At 37.0% G+C, this 20,264-nt stretch overlaps 1 protein-coding gene across 2 annotated transcripts in view; it reads right to left on the bottom strand.

Annotated features, from left to right (window-relative positions):
• DIPK1A (divergent protein kinase domain 1A) overlaps positions 1–20,264 on the bottom strand; it is a 118,254-nt gene that overhangs the window by 35,264 nt on the left and 62,726 nt on the right. For both annotated transcript variants that reach the window (XM_065908628.1, XM_065908617.1), the window contains exon 2: positions 1,344–1,478. In XM_065908628.1, the coding sequence (XP_065764700.1) occupies positions 1,344–1,478 (135 nt within the window). The remainder of the gene's footprint in view (positions 1–1,343; positions 1,479–20,264) is intronic.

The raw sequence follows: 20,264 nt of genomic DNA, 5'->3' as shown, positions 1-20,264 counted from the left end.
GTATCCAGTATACTGCCTGGCCCCAAAGTTTCCTTCTATTTTAAAAGTCCTCAAGGATCTGAATGGCCAATTGGAATGAACATAAGATTGATATCTTTCAACCTTCCTTGATTTGGAACTCTTCTTTGCTAATTAATTCCCTTGCTTCTTGTATTAGTATTTCTCTTCTGACTACTTAAGAGGATGTTATACTCCTGGGGAATAATTTATTTTTATTCTGACTGACAGAATGTCTAGAGTTAACCTGATTTTTATTCTCTTAGAACTTTGGAAAGCTTCAGGTCTCCCTGTCTTATGACCCTATATAATTTGTTACTGTAATAATTATAATAATTATCTTACCATACTGTAATTATTCATTTTCTTCTCTACTAGACTCTAAGTTCATAAGGTCAGGATACCTTCTTCCCTGCTAAATGTACACACCTAGCACCACTGGCCTGTTTAAAAGGTAACCATTCAATAATTAGAACTATTCATAAGTTATAATAATTGGGATCTCAATAATTATTATATAAAAATATAATTCTTAGATGAATTCTTAGATGTTTTAAATATTATTTATATAGAAGATAGCAGAAAACAAGGAATTAAATTTACTTATCCTCAAACATTTAAAATATAAGTGCTATGGAACCAATATTTACTAATAGAAATCTTATTCTGTTAGAGTGACTTTCCTAAGATATATCCAGTAGGATAGAAATTAAATAATAAATACACATATATACTTTCTACATATATTTTCAGCATTCGAGAATGACTCCATTTATTCAAAAGATATGTTCCAGAAAGGATGGATGCAAATAACACTTTCATACTATAAATACTTAAAAATCCATCTGATTAGAGTAAACTAAACTTCAAGTGTATTTGAAAAGCAAGAATCCCTCTTTGTAATAAGCATGCTCTCATACTGGTCTGTCTTGCTCAGATTTCTGAATACAGAGATTTTCAAAGTGGGGAACAGTCCTACTAATTTGGCCATATCAAAATGGTAAGAAGTTCGACACAACTCAAAATCAAATTAACTTTTACTTTTTGAAAATAATTTTTAGTCTATGTATAAGTAATAAATATAATGTGTTATTAATATAGTTTTTTAATGTGTTATTACACTTAGAATGGATAAACAACAAGGTCCTACCATATAGCACAGGGAACTATACCCAGCCTCCTGGGATAAACCATAATGGAAAACTATATATATATATATATATAAAAGAATGTGTATATGTATATAACCGAGTCATGGTGCACAGCAGAGATTGGTACAATTAAATCAACTCTACTGCAACTAGAGAATAGGTTTTTCCATATACTAGAAAATAAAAAATACTTACTATTATTTTCTTACAGTCTTTTCCTCTGCAGAGTTCGGTATAGGTAGAGTATTGCACATATATAATCCAACTTCCAACAAAAACCGCCAACCAGGAAAAGAAAAGATATTTCATTCGCACATATGAGAAGCGAGCCTGTAAGTAAAAGAGCACATAACAATCAATCATTCAGGACCCAGTCAGCATTCACTGTCCTAGAACATGACTTTTCCCCCTTTCTTGGAAGCACTCAATATATATTCTAGGCTTTCATATGGCAATTCTCCTAGAACAATGTGTACTTTCACTGAGTCTAAAAAGCATTGGTCTTAGAAAAGGAAGCTCCTTGGTCTTGCCAAGAAAAAGAGAACAAAATACCCTTTAAAATGTATAATCTTTCAAATACCAGCAGCATCCAAAGCTACTCATTAAGCACAAGCACGTGCACCATGCTACCCTGGACACCCAGTAAGATCAGGTAAAGAGAGACACAACCCCCTCTTATGACAAGCTTACAGAAGACTGGTTCAAATAAGAATCTTAAAGTTCTTTATGAGTAAGTATGGCAAAAACAATTGTGTTTTAAAGAAATAAAAACAGAGAACTTGGCTACTAGTCTAAGTACAGTGAGGTACAACTAGAGTTAAGAAATGAAACCTCACGTTCATTCCTATTTCTCTGCTGTATTCACCAATGCTTTATGTTCCTTTTATTCAATCAATCAAATGCTTCACCTAACAGATATTCTGGAAATTTGAGGGAAAAGTTACAACTACTAAAGGAGAAGAAAGATTAAGATATATAATGAATAAATGACTCCCCACATGCCAGTTTGTAAAGCTGTACAATAGGATCCTCTTTGCCTTGCTTTGCAACTTGTGCTCTGGTATCTAATTGCGACTCGGGTCAGTTGGTGGTTTTTCTCCATCAACCACACATCAAACAGTTTCATCTCCGAAACTGTCAGCTGGTCAAGATAATTTGACATTTATGGTTTGAGTCTGGAACTCCAATGGTCTGATTTTATAAATAACTGAATTTAGGACCATGGGGGAGAATTGAGCAAAAATAAATTAAAGACATGTAGACAAACAACGAAAAGCTAGTTTTGCTTTTACAACCCCAAGTCAGTTTCTCACACTGGACAACAGTAGGATACTGTGAGCGCTGTGGGCATGCAAAGAAAGCAGAAAGAGATGAAAGAGACATAGGCATCTGCAGAGACAATGAGCGCAGAGGAAAAAGGGACTCAGAAATACTGAACTCGTTTGGCTTTATTTGTGGTTTAGATATCGGTCTTTGTGAGGTGAATCCCACTACCAAAAAGCTTGAGTACAACAAATTCACAGTTAAATGATAGGTCTCTGAGTTTTATTATTAAAATATTTTTTTAAAATGCCTTAAATGCAAGCTACTTTTATATAGCTCTAAATGAACCCAATAAAAAGAAAGTCCAGATAGGTTTCCAAATTAAATCACATAAATGACCATGAGTATACACCAAGGGGTTTGTATGAAAGATATTTAAGATTACCTGGCTCTAATAAGAGGTCTTGTCATCAGACAGAAATTGATATGTACTAGTATTACAAAGCTTAAATATTATTGAGTGACATAATGCCTACAGAACATAAGCACTTTGCTAGGCACACAGAAAATACTCAACAAATGTTAGCAAAATCAATATGCAAGGCACTGAACAAAAAGCCAGTAACGCTGTCATTATGATAGGCAACCGCCTTCTTTTTGGGCTTGCCAAAAAGAAAACTGAATCTGAATCTGATCAAGCCTTTAGCTCCAACTACCAGTTTACAGGAAATACAGGAGACAGAGGCATATAAGTAACACTTAAGTAAATGACAGTATTAGGATACAATCAGCAAACTCTAGGCTGTGGGAAACGTAGCAATACAAATAACCCAGTTCTTCAACAAATAAATTACAAGGGAGAAGAGAGAGAGAAGATGAAAAAATCAAAGATCAAAAAATACTTAAGAAATACTGTATATTAAAAAATCACATTTCGTGGATCTTTTTTGAGTCCTGATTCAAATGAAAAACTGTAAAAAAAAAAAAGACATTTATGAGACAATTGAAAACTTGAAGGCTGACAGGATAGCTGATGCTGTAAAGGCATTATTTTAGTTTTTTAGGCATAATAATGTGATGTTTAAAGAAAAACGACTTAATCTTTTCGAGACAGACACTGAAACATTTATGAATGAAACAGTACCTGGGATTTGCTTCAAAACAATATAGGAAGGGAAAGGTAGGTGGGAAAAGTATTAAAACAATACTGGCCATGAGTTGGTAACTGTTCAAGCTGGGTGATGGTTACATGCCTTCTTTTGTACAGGTTTTTCTCTACTGATTTAACATTTTTTTATGTTGTATGATAAGGAATACTTTCATACCAAGATATCCACTTCCCACACATTCATTCAGCAACTATCTATTGTCTACTATGTGCCTGGCGCCACCTTAGGCACTTTCAGAACATTTGCATTTACAGTGACAAACAAATCCTAAATACCAGATAAGTACCCTTAACACAGTTCAGAGGGTTTCTTGGACATGGCATGATTTTAGTTGTATAAGTCCAATCTTTTGTGTCTATGTGGCCATTAGAGAAAGATTATTTAATAAAAGATGATAAGATAACTGTTAATCATTTGGAAATAGCATATTTAAAAACCTAAAACACATCTTACATCAAAATAAATTCCACAGGAAACTGATACACATGTAAAATATGAAATAATATAATATAAATGCAGGGATTTTTCAAAAATATTTTTTGAGATGCAAAAATTCTAAATACCACAGAATCTCTAAAAGAAGACATTGACTATGTAAAAACTTTAAAGTTGTGACAAAAATCACTGTAAACAAAGCTGAAAGATAAAATGGGATGTGACAGGAGTTTTCATCATTAGATTAAGAGAGAGTAGCCAGAGGGCTCAAGACAAGAATTGAAGTCAGTAGGAGATTTGTACTCACTCCTATGATGGTGGTAGGGTTGTTGTCACGGCTTATGTGAAAAAGCAGTTAGTCATATACATCAAAAACTCTATAAAAAATTTCATCTAGCAAATTCTACATTTAGGGATGTATCACAAGTGAAGAATTAAGTCTATACTATACACATACCCACACACACATCCCCCCCCCCACTCCCATGTAATATATATGACATCTTTTACACCTATTATTATAATAGTGCATTATCAGAGGCAACCAAGTTTCAGCAATCAAGAAGTTACTGAATACAATTATTGAAACCATTTTATTTTAGGAAAGCTATTTACAAGCTATTTACGGGCAACAACTTTATACTCCTAGATATCATTAAACTATGTACAATAAGAGACAGCACTGTACAAGAGCAGACAGCAGAATTAAACAGAGCGGACTTAAGGAAATCAATCTTCATTATTTTGTCCGTTATTTATTGTGTACAAAGAGGCATGAAAGCAGTTTGAAATCTTTTAGTGGCCATAAAGTTACAATCAACCACTTACGTGAGAAGTTCGATCTTATAATTATGAGATGGGGTTTTAAAACAAGATTAATCTCAATTCGTTTAGTAAAAAATCAAGGAAGACCTTACACTGTAAAATAATATTTTCTTCTTTCCTTTTTTTGCCTTGCTCTGCAGCAGGTAGAAGTCACAGAGTGAAGGAAACCACGCAGACATGGTGAGCAGGTTCTCTGCTAGCTCAGAACCTGGTTCAGTCTTACCTTCTCCTTGACACCCAACTCAAGAAGTCTAGTAATGTCAACTACCTTTGGAGTCTCCATCAACAATTTCCATTAGCTATCAAATGCATATCAAGCTTAATAGATGTTGGCAGCAAAGACCTGTCTATTTTTTCCTCCTGCACAGCCAATTTAATAAAATTTGAAGTCATTTTGTTTTTCTCTCAAAGAGCTACATTAAATTTTCTTTCCTCTGTCATATGTTTAAATGGAAAAATACCCTGTAAACTGGCTTGCCCACTGTGTGTTCGTCATGATACAGAATGCCAAAATTTCTGGAGAGGATGTTGGATTGATGATGTTCCCAGCAGGGCAGTGGGCATCACCTGTTATATATAAATGACAAAAGGAATGAAACACATTTTTATTCTAGTATGTCATTGAAATTACCGTGATTTGAGGGTAACACAAACTAGTATAAAGGCTTTCATGTGTCCTTTAATTTCTGCATATCCTGTTGCCTCACATTTTAAAATAAAGATTGAAGAAAAACAGCCATAAATGACATCTGTAGCTACTGACTAATTTTATTTCCCTGTGTGGCACTCACTAAAATGTTCCCAGTGGTCTGTTCTATACCAATTACCTAGACAATCTAGACTTAGAGGAAAAAATATAGTTACTGTTTATGACCTTTTTATTGATGCTGAACTACCCAAAATACTGCACAGAAGCAAAATTTGTTCTGCTGATTTGGGGCCTAGCTACTTCCCTGGTGGCTTAGCTGGTAAAGATTCCGCCTGCCTGCAATGCGGGAGACCTGGGTTCGATCCCTGGGTTGGGAAGATTCGCTTGAGAAGGGAATGGCTACCCACTCTAGTATTCTGGCCTAGAGAATTCCATGGATTGTATAATCCATGGGGTCACAAAGAGTTGGACACGACTGAGTGACTTTCACTTTTCACTAGTGGTACATTGCTTTATTCCAAATTATGCTCCTGAAAGTCATGATAAGAATTTTAGAGAATACACTTATGGCATGATTCTCAACTAGAGTCAGTTTTGCCCCCCTGGGATACCTGGCAGGGTCTAGAACCACAAAGGGTGATTGGAGTCTTGTCTGTTGAGACCAGAAATGTTGCTAAACATTCTTCAATGCACAGGAGGGCTCCCCACATCAAAGAATTATCTGCCTAAACGTCCATAGTGCTAAGGCTGAGAAAACTTGTATTATGGTTACAAAATAAAATGAAAGCAAAGATTATGGGGTTGAAAGAATCAAATTTGTATGACACTATTATTTTATTTTAAATTAGTCTTTAAAGCATAAACTACTACTTAATTTGAAAAATATAACATCTGTCTGGAAATAACAGAAATAATTATTAATGACTAAATGATTGACAATATCTTATTATAAATAAAGAAAAATCACTGGAGATGGAAAATATATAAATGATGAAACAAACTTTCTCTACCAATTCTACTGTAAAGAACAGTGATACTTTTACTTTTTTATAATATTGTTTGGTTTCACTGTGACAATTTTATTTCATGACAAAACTGAACACCTATGAACTTATTCAAATAGTTTTACATTAAGTTTTTGAATTAGGCATAAAGAGGCAACACATCAAAATTGAGCTACGTAAGACTACTTCTATATTACTTACCTATTTTTCACATTCAACATCATTTATTAGGTTGGTGCAAACATAACTACAGTTTCAACCTGTGAATTTTTGTTTGCTTTTTCTTTTTAATTAATTTTTTTATTGAAGGATAATTGCTTTACAGAATTTTGTTGATTTTTGTCAAACCTCACCATGAATCAACCATAGGGATACATATATACCCTCCCTTTTGAACCTCCCTCCCATCTCCCTCCCATCCCAGGTTGATACTGAGCCCCTGTTTGAGTTTCCTGAGCCATACAGCAAATTCCCATTGGCTATCTATTTTACATATGGCAATGTAAGTTTCCATATTACTCTTTCCATACATCTCACCCTCTCCTCCCCTCTTCCCATGTCCATAAGTCTATTCTCTATGTTTATTTTTCCATTGTTGCCCTATAAATAAGTTCTTCACTACCATTCTTCTAGATGCCGTATATGTGTTAGAATATAATATTTATCTTTCTCTTTCTGACTCACTTCACTCTGTATAATAGGTTCTAGGTTCATCCACCTCATCAGAACTGACTCAAACGTGTTCCTTTTTATGGCTGAGTAATATTCTATTATGTATATGTACCACAACTTCTTTATCCATTCATCTGTCGTTGGGCATCTAGGTTGCTTCCATGTTCTAGCTATTGTAAATAGTGCTGCAGTGAACAATGGGATACATGTATCTCTTTCAATTTTGATCTCCTCAGGGTATATGCCTAGGAGTGGGATTGCTGGGTCAGGTCATATGGTGGTTTTATTCCTAACTTTTTAAGGACTCTCCATACCGTTTTCCATAGTGGCTGTATCAATTTTCAATCCCACCAACAGTGCAAGAGCGTTCCCTTTCCTCCACACCCTCTCGGGCATTTATTGTTTGTAGGCTTTTTGATGATGGCCATTCTGACCAATATGAGGTGATATCCCATTGTGGTTTTGATTTTCATTTCTCTAACAATGAGCGATGTTGAGCATCTTTTCATATATTTGTTAGCCATCTGTATGTCTTTTTTGGTCTTTTCCCCACTTTTGGATTGGGTTGACTGTTTTTCTGGCATTAAGTTGTATGAGCTGCTTGTACATTTTGTAAATTAATCCTTTGTCAGTTGTTAAATTAATCCTTTGCTATTATTTTCTCCCATTCTGAGGGCTGTCTTTTCACCTTGCTTATAGTTTCTTTTGCTGTGCAAAAACTTTTAAGTTTAATCAGGTCCCACTTGTTTACTTTTGTTTTTTTTTCCATTATTCTAGGAGGTGGGTCATAGAGGATCTTGCTTTGATTTATATCACTAAGTGTTTTGCCTATGTTTTCCTCTAAGAATATTATAGTTTCTGGTCTTAAATGTAGGTATTTAATCCATTGAGTTTATCTTTGTGTATGGTGTTAGGAAGTGTTCTAATTTCATTCCTTTAGTGTAGCTATCCAGTTTTCCCAGCACCATTTATTGAAGAGGCTGTCTTTGCCCCATTGTATATTCTTGCCTCCTTTATAAAAATAAGGTATCTATAGGTGCATTGGTTTATTTCTGGGCTTTCTATCTTGTTCCACTTGGTCTTTAGGGCTTCCCTGGTGGCTCAGAGGGTAAAGCGTCTGCTTGCAATGAGGGAAACCCGGGTTCGATTCCTGGGTCAGGAAGATCCCCTGGAGAAGGAAATAGCAACCCACTCCAGTACCCTTGCCTGGAAAATCCCATGGATGGAGAAGCCTGGTAGGCTACAGTCCATGGGGTCACAAAGAGTCGGACATGACTGAACCACTTCACTCTTTCTTTCTTTCTTTCTTTCTTTTCCACTGGTCTTTATATCTGTTTTTGTGCCAATACCATACTGTCTTGATGACTGGAGCTTTGTAGTATAATCTGAAGTCAGGAAGGTTGAGTCCTTCAGCTCCATTCTTCTTTCTCAAGACTGGTTTGGCTATCTGGGGTCTTTTGTGTTTCCATAATAATTGTGAAATTTTTTGTTCTAGTTCTGTGAAAAATGCCATTGGTAATTTGATAGGGATTGCATTGAATCTGTAATTGTGTTTGGTAGTATAGTCATTTTCACAATATTGATTCTTTGGCCTGTAAATTTTAAAACATCAGTTCAGTTCAGTTCAGTTGCTCAGTTGTGTCTGACTCTTTGTGACCCCATGAATTGCAGCATACCAGGCCTCCCTGTCCATCACCAACTCCCGAGTTTACTCAAACTCATGTCCATCGAGCCGGTGATGCCATCCAGCCATCTCATCCTCTGTCGTCCCCTTCTCCTCCTGCCCCCAATCCCTCCCAGCATCAGGGTCTTTTCCAATGAGTCAGCTCTTCGCATGAGGTGGCCAAAGTATTGGAGTTTCAGCCTCAGCATCAGTCCTTCCAATGAACACCCAGGACTGATCTCCTTTAGGATGGACTGGTTGGATCTCCTTGCAGTCCAAGGGACTCTCAAGAGTCTTCTCCAACACCATAGTTCAAAAGCATCAATTTTTCAGCACTCAGCTTTCTTCACGATCCAACTCTCACATCCATACATGACCACTGGAAAAACCATAGCCTTGACTAGATGGACCATTGTTGGCAACTAGGCTCAAACACATCTTTATTAATCAAAAGAGGTACCATTACAATCAACACATTTTTGCCAATGAGAAATAACTTTGCTTATTCCTGTAGTGTAAAAATCTGTGCTTTGGGATTCAGTGAACTCTTGGAAAGCATTTTCTGCATCCTTTTGGTTGTGGAACCACTCTCCCTGCAAAAAGTTATCGAAATGCTTGAAGAAGTGGTAGTCAGTTGGTTAGAGGTCAGGTGAATATGGTGGATGAGGCAAAACTTCCTAGCCTAATTCATTCAACTTCTGAAGCATGGGTTATGTGATGTGTGGTGAGGCATTGCTGTGGAGAAGAACGGGGCCCTTTCTGTTGACCAATGCTGGCTGCAGGTGTCACAGTTTTCAGTGTATCTCACTGATTTGCTGAGCTTACTTCTCAGATGTAATGGTTTCGCTAGGATTCAGAAAGCTGTAATGGATCAAACTGGCAGCAGAACACCAAACAGTGACCATGCCTTTTTACGGTGCAAGTTTGGCCTTGGGAAGTGCTTTGGGGCTTCTTCTCAATCCAACCACTGAGCTGGTTGTCACATAAAATCCATTTTCATCACAATCTGATTGAGAAATGCGTTCGTTGTTGTCATGTGGAATAAGAAGACACTTCAAAATGACTATTTTTTTGATTTTCGGTCAGCTCATGAGGCACACACTTATAGAGCTTTTTCACCTTTCCAATTTACTTCAAATGCTGAATGACCACAGAATGGCCAATGGTGACTTCTTGTGTAGTAGTAAGAGGATCAGCTTTGATGATTGCCCTCAGTTGGTTGTTGTCACCTGCCAATGGCCAGCCACTATGCTCATCTTCAAGGCTTTCATTGTCTTTGCAAAGCTTCTCGAACCACCACTGCACTGTACATTTGTTAGCAGTTTTTAGGCCCAATGTGTTGTTGATGTTGTGAGTTGTCTCCAATGCTTTATGACCCATTTTGAACTCAAATGAGAAAATTGCTCAAATTTGCTTTTTGTCTAACATCATGTCCCTAATCTAAAAATAAATATAAACAGCAAATAATAAGTCAATAGCAAAAAAAAAAGTAAAATGAGAAATGTGCATTAAAATTATGTATAACATAACCACATTTGTTTAAGAATGCATTCCAATATCAAAGGCAAATTTACAATGCAAAAAACTGCAATTACTTTTGCACCAACCTAATATAAAGCACAAACCATCTACTTTATCCCTAAGTACTCCCCATACAGATGTTCTTTTTTTTTTTTTTTTTTTTAATTTAATTTTATTTTTTTTTTTAATTTTTATTTTTCAGTGGGACAGATGTTCTTAATTGTGAAAAGTAAGGAAGAAAAATCTCTCTCACACTTTGCTTAATATATGAACACTCAGAAAATCTAACAAACTAATAAGGTTATCACTTGTAAAAACTCAAATACAATGATTTCATCATTTCATAGAAAAAGCTGAGATGAGCTTGCTATTTTTTGAGACTGGTTAACAACATTTATATAAGTTTCATGTGTACAATGTATTTTTACTCAAGTTTTTCAATAACCATTTACTCTTAAATAAACTTCAAAAATCTTTTTTTTCCTTTATAGTTATATTAACAATACTGTAGCTAGCTAACTTTTACTGCTAAATATTTAGGAGCAATGTGGCTGGAAAAAACTAAAGTTAAAATTATTGACACATCCTTAAATATAACTGTACCTTTTTTTTTTTAATGAACTCTAGATGTTTATAATAATACTTGAGCAAGAAAAACATGCTGGCTGTAAAAAATAGAAATATAAAGAAACCATTTAATAAGGTAAATATTGTATACCACAACACCTCCAGATCAACTTTGTTTGGAATGGATCCTATACCTTTACTAAAGGTTGTCTCACTGCTTAGTTGGAGGGTTATGGGAAAACCATTAAGAAAATTATCTAAATGTACCTAAACTCTCTTAGTGCTAATGTTCATAAACATCAAGAAACAGTTACGATGTTTAACCAAAGAAACACACAAAAAAAGAACTTTCAGTGTTGTTCCACACAAGGAAGATCTTGAGTTTTTATAAGTTAAAAACAGTGAAAAGAAAGGTTCTAAAAATATCTATGCTCCCCAGCTTGTCCTGAGCATGAAAATACTTTTTTATGACAAAACTTTAGAGACAAATTCCTTGTGAAAGGGCATTATTAGCCTATTGATTAGAATTTTAGCATTCTTTATCTAAGAGCTGAGTTTTCACTTTTATAGGAAGAACTGTCATCATTCTCTGATCCAAATTCTAAAGGTTTTATTTGCATGAGCATATTCCCTGTTCTGATTTTATTAGAACTCTAGAAATAAAATTCTAACAAGGAGCAGATAATTTTCACATTTTCTCTGCATGCTGGTTCATATTTTTTACAGCTTAGGGGGCTGACAGCATCAAAAAAGCAGAATATTTTTCCTTGGGGAACTAATTGTATGCAGTGATCCTGAAGCCTGTGGCTGATTTCAATAGCAAATTAATATCTCAAAGTGTCAAAGTATGGGGAAATGTTCATGATACGGTAAGAGGAAAAAATCAACTTTCAAAATAGCATATATGATATGTTCCCAATTTTGCTTCAAAAAAAAAAAAAAAGAGAGAGAGAGAGAAAAGTCACCAACAGACTGTAGAAACTGCAAGGAATAAATCAAAATGTCAAGGGTGGTTATTTCAAAATGTCAAAAGTGGTGGGATTATGAATGATTTTTAGTTTTCTCTCTATTATACAGATTTTCTATAATGACTATATATTACAATATAGATATGTATGTAGATGCAAATACATAGTTTTTCTTCATATAAGCGCTTTAGCATATCTATTTAAAAACATATCTCTAGGATCTAGAAGTCTCCTGAGTGCTTTTTAAAAATTTCTTTTTTAAAACTTGGAAATAAATCCTTCACATAGAATTGCTTAAAATACATTAGTGTCAGACGCCCCTGGTGGTAATGTGGTTAGGAATCTGCCTGCCAATGTAGGGGACATGGGTACGACCCCTGGTCTGGGAAGATTCCATACGTCGTGGTGCAACTAAGCCTGTGTACCACAGCTACTGAGCCCACAGGCCTACAGCCTGTGCTCCTCAACAAGGGAAGCCACTGCAGTGAGAAGCTCGTGCACCGCAACCTAGAGTAGCCCACCTTCACCGCAACTACAGAAAGCAACAGAGATCCAGTGCAGCCACAGATAAGTTAAAAAATGCTTAAATTATAATTAGAAAGCAAATACCCATGTAACTACCACTTGGGTTAAGAAACAGTTTCTCTAGTGCCTTCACGGACCTCCATGTGACTTCTTCAATAAAAGGTTAATTAACACGCACCTGACTTCAATGATAATCATATATGTGCTTTCCTATGTAGTTTAACCATTGACCATGTATGCCTAAAATGCAGAATTTGATGTTCATTACTCTTGAACTTTATAGATATAGAAGCATATACCATGTACTGTGACTTGTATTTTTCTATGATGCATTTTCCCCATCCCCTCCCGTGTTCATACATTTGTTCCTGTTTTGCAAATAATATCATCTATACCAGTTTTCTAGATTCCACATATGCATTGATATACAATATTTTTCTCTTTCTGACTTACTTCACTAACAGTTTCTAGGTTTATTCCACGTTTCTACCAATGACCCATACAATGGAGTAATATTCCACTGTATGTCTGTACTACATCTTTTTTTATAATTAAATTTTATTTATTGATTTATTATTTGTTTTTGGTTGCACTGGGTCTTCGTTGCTGCATTCAGGCTTTCTCTAGTTGGGAACAGGGGCTTTTCTCATGTTTCTCGTTGTGGTGTCTCTCTTGTTGCACAGCACGGGCTCGAGGTGCTTGGGATTCAGCAGATGTAGCACACAGGCCTCAGCGATGGCCGCTCCAGGGCGCTAGAGAGCGGGCTCAGTAGCTGTGGCACACAGGCTTGGCTGCTCCATGGCATGTGGAATCCTCTCCCACCAGGGGCCGAACCCATGTACCCTGCATTGGCATGGCAGGCAGACTCAACCACTGGATCACCAGGGAAGTCCCTACCATATCTTCTTTATCCATTTCTCTGTTGATGGGCATTTAGGTTGCTTCCCATATTCTGGCTATTGTAAATAGTGCTGCAATGCAGTACATGTGTCTTTTTTGATTATGGTTTCCTCTGGGTATATGTCTAGTAATGGGACTGCTGGGTCACATGGTAGTTCTATTTTTAGTTTTTTAAGGAACCTCCATACTCTTCTTAGTGGCTGTATCAACTTATATTTCCACCAACAGTGCAGAAGGGTTCCTTTTTCTAATCAATATACAGAAATCTCTTGCATTCCTATACACCAAGAACAAACAACCAGAAAGAGAAATTAAGGAAACAATTCCATTTACCACTGCAACAAAAAGAATACAATACCTAGGAATAAACCTACCTAAGGAGGCAAAAGACCTGTGTACACAGAAAACTATAAGATACTGATGAAATAAATCAAACACAACACAAACAGATGGAGAGATATACCATGAATTGGATCGATCAATATTGTGAAAATGATTATACTATCGAAAGTGATCTACAGATTCAATGCAATCCCTATCAAGTCACTAGTGGCATTTTTCACAGAACTATTACAGAAAATTTTACAATTTGTATGGAAAAACAAAAGACCCCAAATAGCCAAAGCAATATTGAGAAAGAAAAATGGAGCTGGGGAAATCAGGCTATCTGACCTTAAGACTATTTGAGACACAGATGCATAGAACAGTCTTTTGGACTCTGTGGGAGAAGGCGAGGGTGGGATGATTTGAGAGAATAGCATCGAAACATGTATATTATCATATGTGAAACAGATCGCCAGTCCAGGTTCAATGCATGAGACAGGGTGCTCAGGGCTGGTGCACCGGGATGACCCTGAGGGATGGGATAGGGAGGGAGGCGGGAGGGGGGTTCAGGATGGGGAAACACATGTACACCCATGGCTGATTCATGTCAATGTGTGGCAAAAACCACTACGATATTGTAATTAGCCTCCAATTAAAATAAAATAATTAACTTAAAAAAAAAAAGACTATTCAACAAAGCTACAGTAATCAAGAAAGTGTCGTACTGAATCATGGTAATCCCATAATCCCAAAATCCTTGTCAGTTACTGCTTTAGGGAATTAAAAAAAAAGAAAAAGGAAAAAAGAGAGTATGGTACTGGCACAAAAAAAACAAAACAGAAATGAAGACCAAAGGAACAGGATAGAACACCCAGAGGTAAACCCACACACCTACGGTCACCAACTCTATAACAAAGGAGGCTGTGGTTGGTGCGGGGAAAACTGGACAGTTATGTGTAAAGGAATAAAATTACAACCTAACACCATACACAAAAATAAACTCAAAATGAATTAAAGACCTGAATGTGAGGCCAGACACTATAAAACTCTTGGAGGAAAACAGGCAGAACACTCTCTGACATAAATCGTAGCAGGATCTTTTTTGACTCACCTCCTAGAGTAAGAAAAATAAACTAATGGGGTCTAATTAAACTTAAAACTTTTGCACAGCAAACAAGATGAAAAGACAACCCTCAGAATGGGAGAAAATATTTGCAAATGAAACAACTGACAAAGGATTAATCTCCAAAATACACAAATGGTTCATGTAGCTCAATATTAAAAAAACAATCAATCCAATCAAAAAATGGGCAGAAGACCTAAATAGACATTACTCCGAAGAAGACATACAGATGGCCAACAAACACATGAAAAGATGCTCAGCATCACTAATTATTAGAGAAATGCAAATCAAAACTATAGTGAGGGGTCACCTCATGTCGGACAGAATGGTCATCATCAAAAAAATCTACAAACAGTAAATTTTGGAGAGGGTGCTGCTGCTTTAGGGACCACAAGCCAGGCACATGTTTAAAAGAGCGTAAGACCAGAAAAACAAAGCAAAGCCGTCCCTAAGAAGGCACACAGTAGGCTTTTAATGAACAAATAACCTGCATTTTATGGAGCACATGCAAGGGAGATGCAGTCCCTATGAGCACTCTACATAAAAGGAATATTAGCATTTTCAAGAGCAAAGGAACTTAGTCATGGAATTCTTCAACATCCCAGTACAGAAGACAGGGGTTAAGAAAGCTAAGTGTTCCCATTTTCTATTGTTATATAATAAACTATCCCCAAACCCAGAGGCTTACAAAAATAACTTATGTCTCTCGTGGCTCTGAGTTGATTGGACTGAGCTGGTCAGTCAAGTTTTCCATGAATTCATGATCAGGGCTGAAGACATGCGACAAAGGACTGACTGGGCTGGACACACGTGTGGCTGTTTCACTCCCATGCCCAGTCCCTTGGCTTGAGTAGCTGGAACAGCTGCAAATGGCAAGCTGGCCTCCTTCTGAGCATGGTGCTCAGGGTAGTTAGGCTTCTTATATGATGGCTGGGTTACCCCAGGACAACTGTTCCCAGAGACCAAGGAGGAAGTGGCATCGTTTCTGCCCCTCTCTCACGGTTACACAGGGCCAGATCAGATGGACTGTAGGGGGCACTCCATAAGGGCATGCATACCAGAAGGCAGGGCTACTGCAGGGTCATCTTTGGAGATTAGCTGCCATTCCCAGATAGAATCAGCAAAGCAGGGTCTAAGGGTGAAGATAAAAGCAAGTGGAAGTCCTAGCCAGAACAGACGATCTTCTTGGCCATTCAGATTTAGGTTGCTTCCTTCTTCCTTAATGGGGCATAACTGGAAATTTCAATTAAAATCCATTCATAGTATCTGTAGTTGTATATATGTTTAAGCTTATTAAATACAGTTTTAATTTAAATACAGTTTAATTTAATCTTGAGCTCTATCAACAAATCTTTATTTATTTTTGGAGGCCACACCCTGCATCGTGCAGGATCTTAGTTCTTTGACCAGGGATTGAACCTGTGGCCTCTGCAATGGAAGGACGGAATCTTAACCACTAGACTGTCAGGGAAGTCTCAACAACTCTTTAGCTTATACACATGAAGTTCCAAGTTAAAGAACTGCTTGAAATGTGTCCAAATAGGATTCATGTTGCCTTAGCAACATTTGGGGACTCAGAATGGGCAAATCAGGTGTTCATTTTCCCTTTTTAGTACTATACTGGGTCTAGAACTTAGTAAATATACAATATCCACAGGCAAATCTTACATGGGAATCCCAGTGGGCACTTAAATTCAGTAAGGATTCACTCACTAAAAATAAAGTTTAGCTATGTTTTACCTAAACTCAAAGGTTAAAAAGAATGGTCCCTTTAAACTTCAGACTCTGAAGTATATTTTAGGGGTAATTTTATGTGGGATAATTACCTCTAGGTTGTACAATCTGATTAATATAATCTGCAACAGAGTTTAGAATCTTAGTGTACCCAGAGGCTGATTAGAATTAGATGAAACTTGATTACTCTAAAGGGTCTTAAAAAGGAAATTAAAAAAAAGGAAATTAATGTTAGCTAATATTCTGTGAGACTGATGAACATGATGGCTGGGTTCTGAAACTTCCTTTCCCAGGATTCATCTGTGTGACTTCCAGACACAGTGGCAGTTAAACATTGAAACCCAACCTCTCTCTGATACATGAGAAAAGCAGATGTGTATGTTCAAATACTGGGGTGGGCAGAGCAGGGGTGGGGCAGGTTGTTTACCTCTGAGCAACAACATTTTGCCTTCCTATCACTGAAAGGACTGTGGTTGCTCAGGAACTGTGGTCAGAAAGGAGCTACTGTTCCTTCAACCTGAAAGGCACGTGGGGATTCTGTTCACATTGGTTGGTACCCTACCACACATTTCCAGGAACCCTGGAGCAGAACAATTTTACTTTAAAAATACAATGGTTGTAAAGTGTCTATCGAGTCCATTCTAATCAGATATCTCTGAAGGTAAACTCACAGTTTGTGAAGCAATTAAAACAGAAGTGACATATAAATGGTAACTATGACAGTTAGAATAGTACTCAGTAGACCTGGATTCTATTTTTTTTTTTTCTCATCAGAGCACTTTCATACCAGGAAACAGTACACACATAGTATAGAAAAAATGGACAACAAAGAATTATGTAATTTCAGCTAAAAGATAAGTAAGTCCTGGGATGCAGTGTATAGCATAGTGACCACGGACTGTAGCCCGCCAGATTCCTCTGTCCATGGAATTCTCCAGGCAAGAATAGTGGAGTAAGTAGCCATTCCCTTCTCCAGAGGATCTTCCTGACCCAGGGATTGAACCTGGGTCTCCTGCATTGCAGGCAGATTCTTTACCATCTAAGCCCACCAGGGAAGTTCATAGTTAACAATACTGTATTTCATATTTGAAAGTTGCTAAGAGAGGAGATCTTAAAAGTTCTCATCACAAGAAAAAACTGTAACTATGTGAGGAGATGGATGTTAACTAATCTATGTGGTGATCACTTTGCAGTATATACACACATCAAGTCATTTTGTTGTACACCTAAAATTAATACATTATATGTTAGTTATAACCCAATAAAAAATACTTATGTTAACAAAGTATAATAAACAATCCAGTTTTGGTGTATTTATTTCATAGCTGTTGTATAATATACTTATACAATCTACATTATCTTGTAAGAAAAATAAAATTGGAGTCAAATGATAAATGTCATTTATCACTTTTTTCACTTAACGTAATATTAAAACACATTCTTGGGCCATGACATAGTCTTGACATTTAAAAATTATGATATTTAAATGAATGCATAACATTCTACAGTATGGGTATGCCATGCATTATGGGTATTTAACCTTATTTCTATCGTTGAACATTTTATTATTTCCAATACTGTGGTCTATTAATAGTAAAAACATTATTAATGAGAGCCAATATTTACTATTGTTGCACTGTACCAGGAGCTGTTATCTTCATATAAAGTCTGATCTGGTGTGGTATATTGGCCAGGGGTAAGAAAACTATGGTCCATGAGCCAAATCCTGTCTGCTACCTGGTTTTGCAAGTCATCTTATTGGAACACAGCCAGCCCCTGTGGTGATTTACTATCTAAAGGTGCTTTAATGCTATAAATTGCAGAGTTGAGTGGTTGCAACAGAGGCCATTTGACCAGCAACGCCCCAAATATTTACTATCTGGCTCCTTAAAGTTTATCAACCCTTGAATTGTAAATATTCGTTTCTCCCCCACCCCCAGCCCCCCCCCTTTCCCTGCCTCATTGATGTTGGCCTTGGCCATGTGACTTGCTTTGGTAAATGTTTATTAATAGAGGCGATGCAAAGCAAAATGTACAATAAGACTTGCCTCTTTTGCTTCAGGCCTTGCCAAAAGAACAGGTCCTGGCAGTCCACACATTCCAGGAGAGTAAGTGACACCGTAGCCCACCTGAACCAAACCCATAGCCTGGAGCCAATCTCAGCCTATAAAAGTTGAACTCCAGCTGATCTGTTGGATGTACAAGTGAGAAATAAATGCTCATTATGTGTCATGGAGTTTCAGGGGCAATTTGTCATGCAGCATTGCTGTGGCAGCTAACAGATACCGGACACTTTCTTACCCTTAAATCTCCTTGTAAGAACTCTATGTATGAGTGGGGACTATTCTTTGTTTTACAGATGGAGAAACTGAGAAACGTATGGAGATTAAAGCAAGGCTATATGAGTGGATCACAAAAAAAAGTTAGAAATTCTTAAAGACATGGGAACACCAGACCACCTTACCTGCCTCCTGAGAAATCTGTATGCAGGTTAAGAAGCAACAGTTAGAACTGGACATGGAACAACAGATGGTTCCAAATTGGGAAAGGGGTACATCAAGGCTGTATATTGTCACTCTGCTTATTTAACTTATATGCAGAGTACATAATGAGAAATGCTGGGCTGGATGAAGCACAAGCTGGAATCAATATTGCCAGAAGAATTATTAATAACCTCAGATATGCAGATGACACCAACCTTAAGGCAGAAAACAAAGAGGAACTAAAGAGCCTCTTGATGAAAGTGAAAGAGGAGAGTGAAAAAGTTGACTTAAAACCCAACATTCAAAAAACGAAGATCATGGCATCTGGTCCCATCACTTCATGGCAAATAGATGGGGAAACAACGGAAACAGTGACAGATTTTACTTTCTTGGGCTCCAAAATCACTGCAGATGGTGACTGCAGCCATGAAATTAAAAGATGCTTGCTCTTTGGAAGAAAAGCTATGACCAACCTAGACAACATATTAAAAAGTGGAGACATTACTTTGATGACAAAGACCCATCTAGTCAAAGCTATATATATCCAGTAATTATGTATGGATGTGAGAGTTGGGCCATAAAGAAAGCTGACCACTGAAGAATTGATGCTTTTGAACTGTGGTGTTGGAGAAGACTCTTGAGAGTCCCCTGGACTGCAAAGAGATCCAACCAGTCCACCCTAAAGGAAATCAGTCCTGAATATTCATTGGAAGGACTGATGCTGAAGCTGAAACTCCAATACTTTGGCCACCTAATGTGAAGAACTGACTCACTGGAAAAGATCCTGATACTGGGAAAGCTTGAAGGCAGGAGGAGAAGGGGACAACAGTGGATGAAATGGTTGGATGGCATCACTGACTCAATGGACATGAGTTTGAGTAAGCTCCAGGAGTTATTGATAGACAGGGAGGCCTGGCGTGCTGCAGTCCATGGGGTCGCAAAGAGGCAGATACAACTGAGCAACAGAACTGAACTGAAATGAACTGATACGAGTAGTAAATAGGAGAACAAAGATTAAAATTGAGGAAACTTAGCTTCAGAGTCTGTACTCTCTATTCTGCTGCCTATTGTATTAAATACATAAATACTTGCTTGAGTATTTGATTATTTTTCTCAAGAAAGATTTCAGCAAGAAAATTTCTAGGTTAAAGGATACATGGTTTTAAAAAGTTAATGATATATATTGTTACACCACTTTCCAAAAAGCTTCAACAAATAACACTCACTGGTTTTTCAAATGCAGTTTTTTCACCTATTGCAGCATCAAATTCTATAGGAAATCACATTTTTA

The sequence above is a fragment of the Muntiacus reevesi genome, chromosome 1 (assembly GCF_963930625.1).
Source record: "Muntiacus reevesi chromosome 1, mMunRee1.1, whole genome shotgun sequence".
Taxonomy (NCBI): domain Eukaryota; kingdom Metazoa; phylum Chordata; class Mammalia; order Artiodactyla; family Cervidae; genus Muntiacus; species Muntiacus reevesi.
The sequence above is the reverse complement of the archived record's forward strand: the minus strand, read 5'-3'. Positions and strand labels throughout refer to the sequence as shown.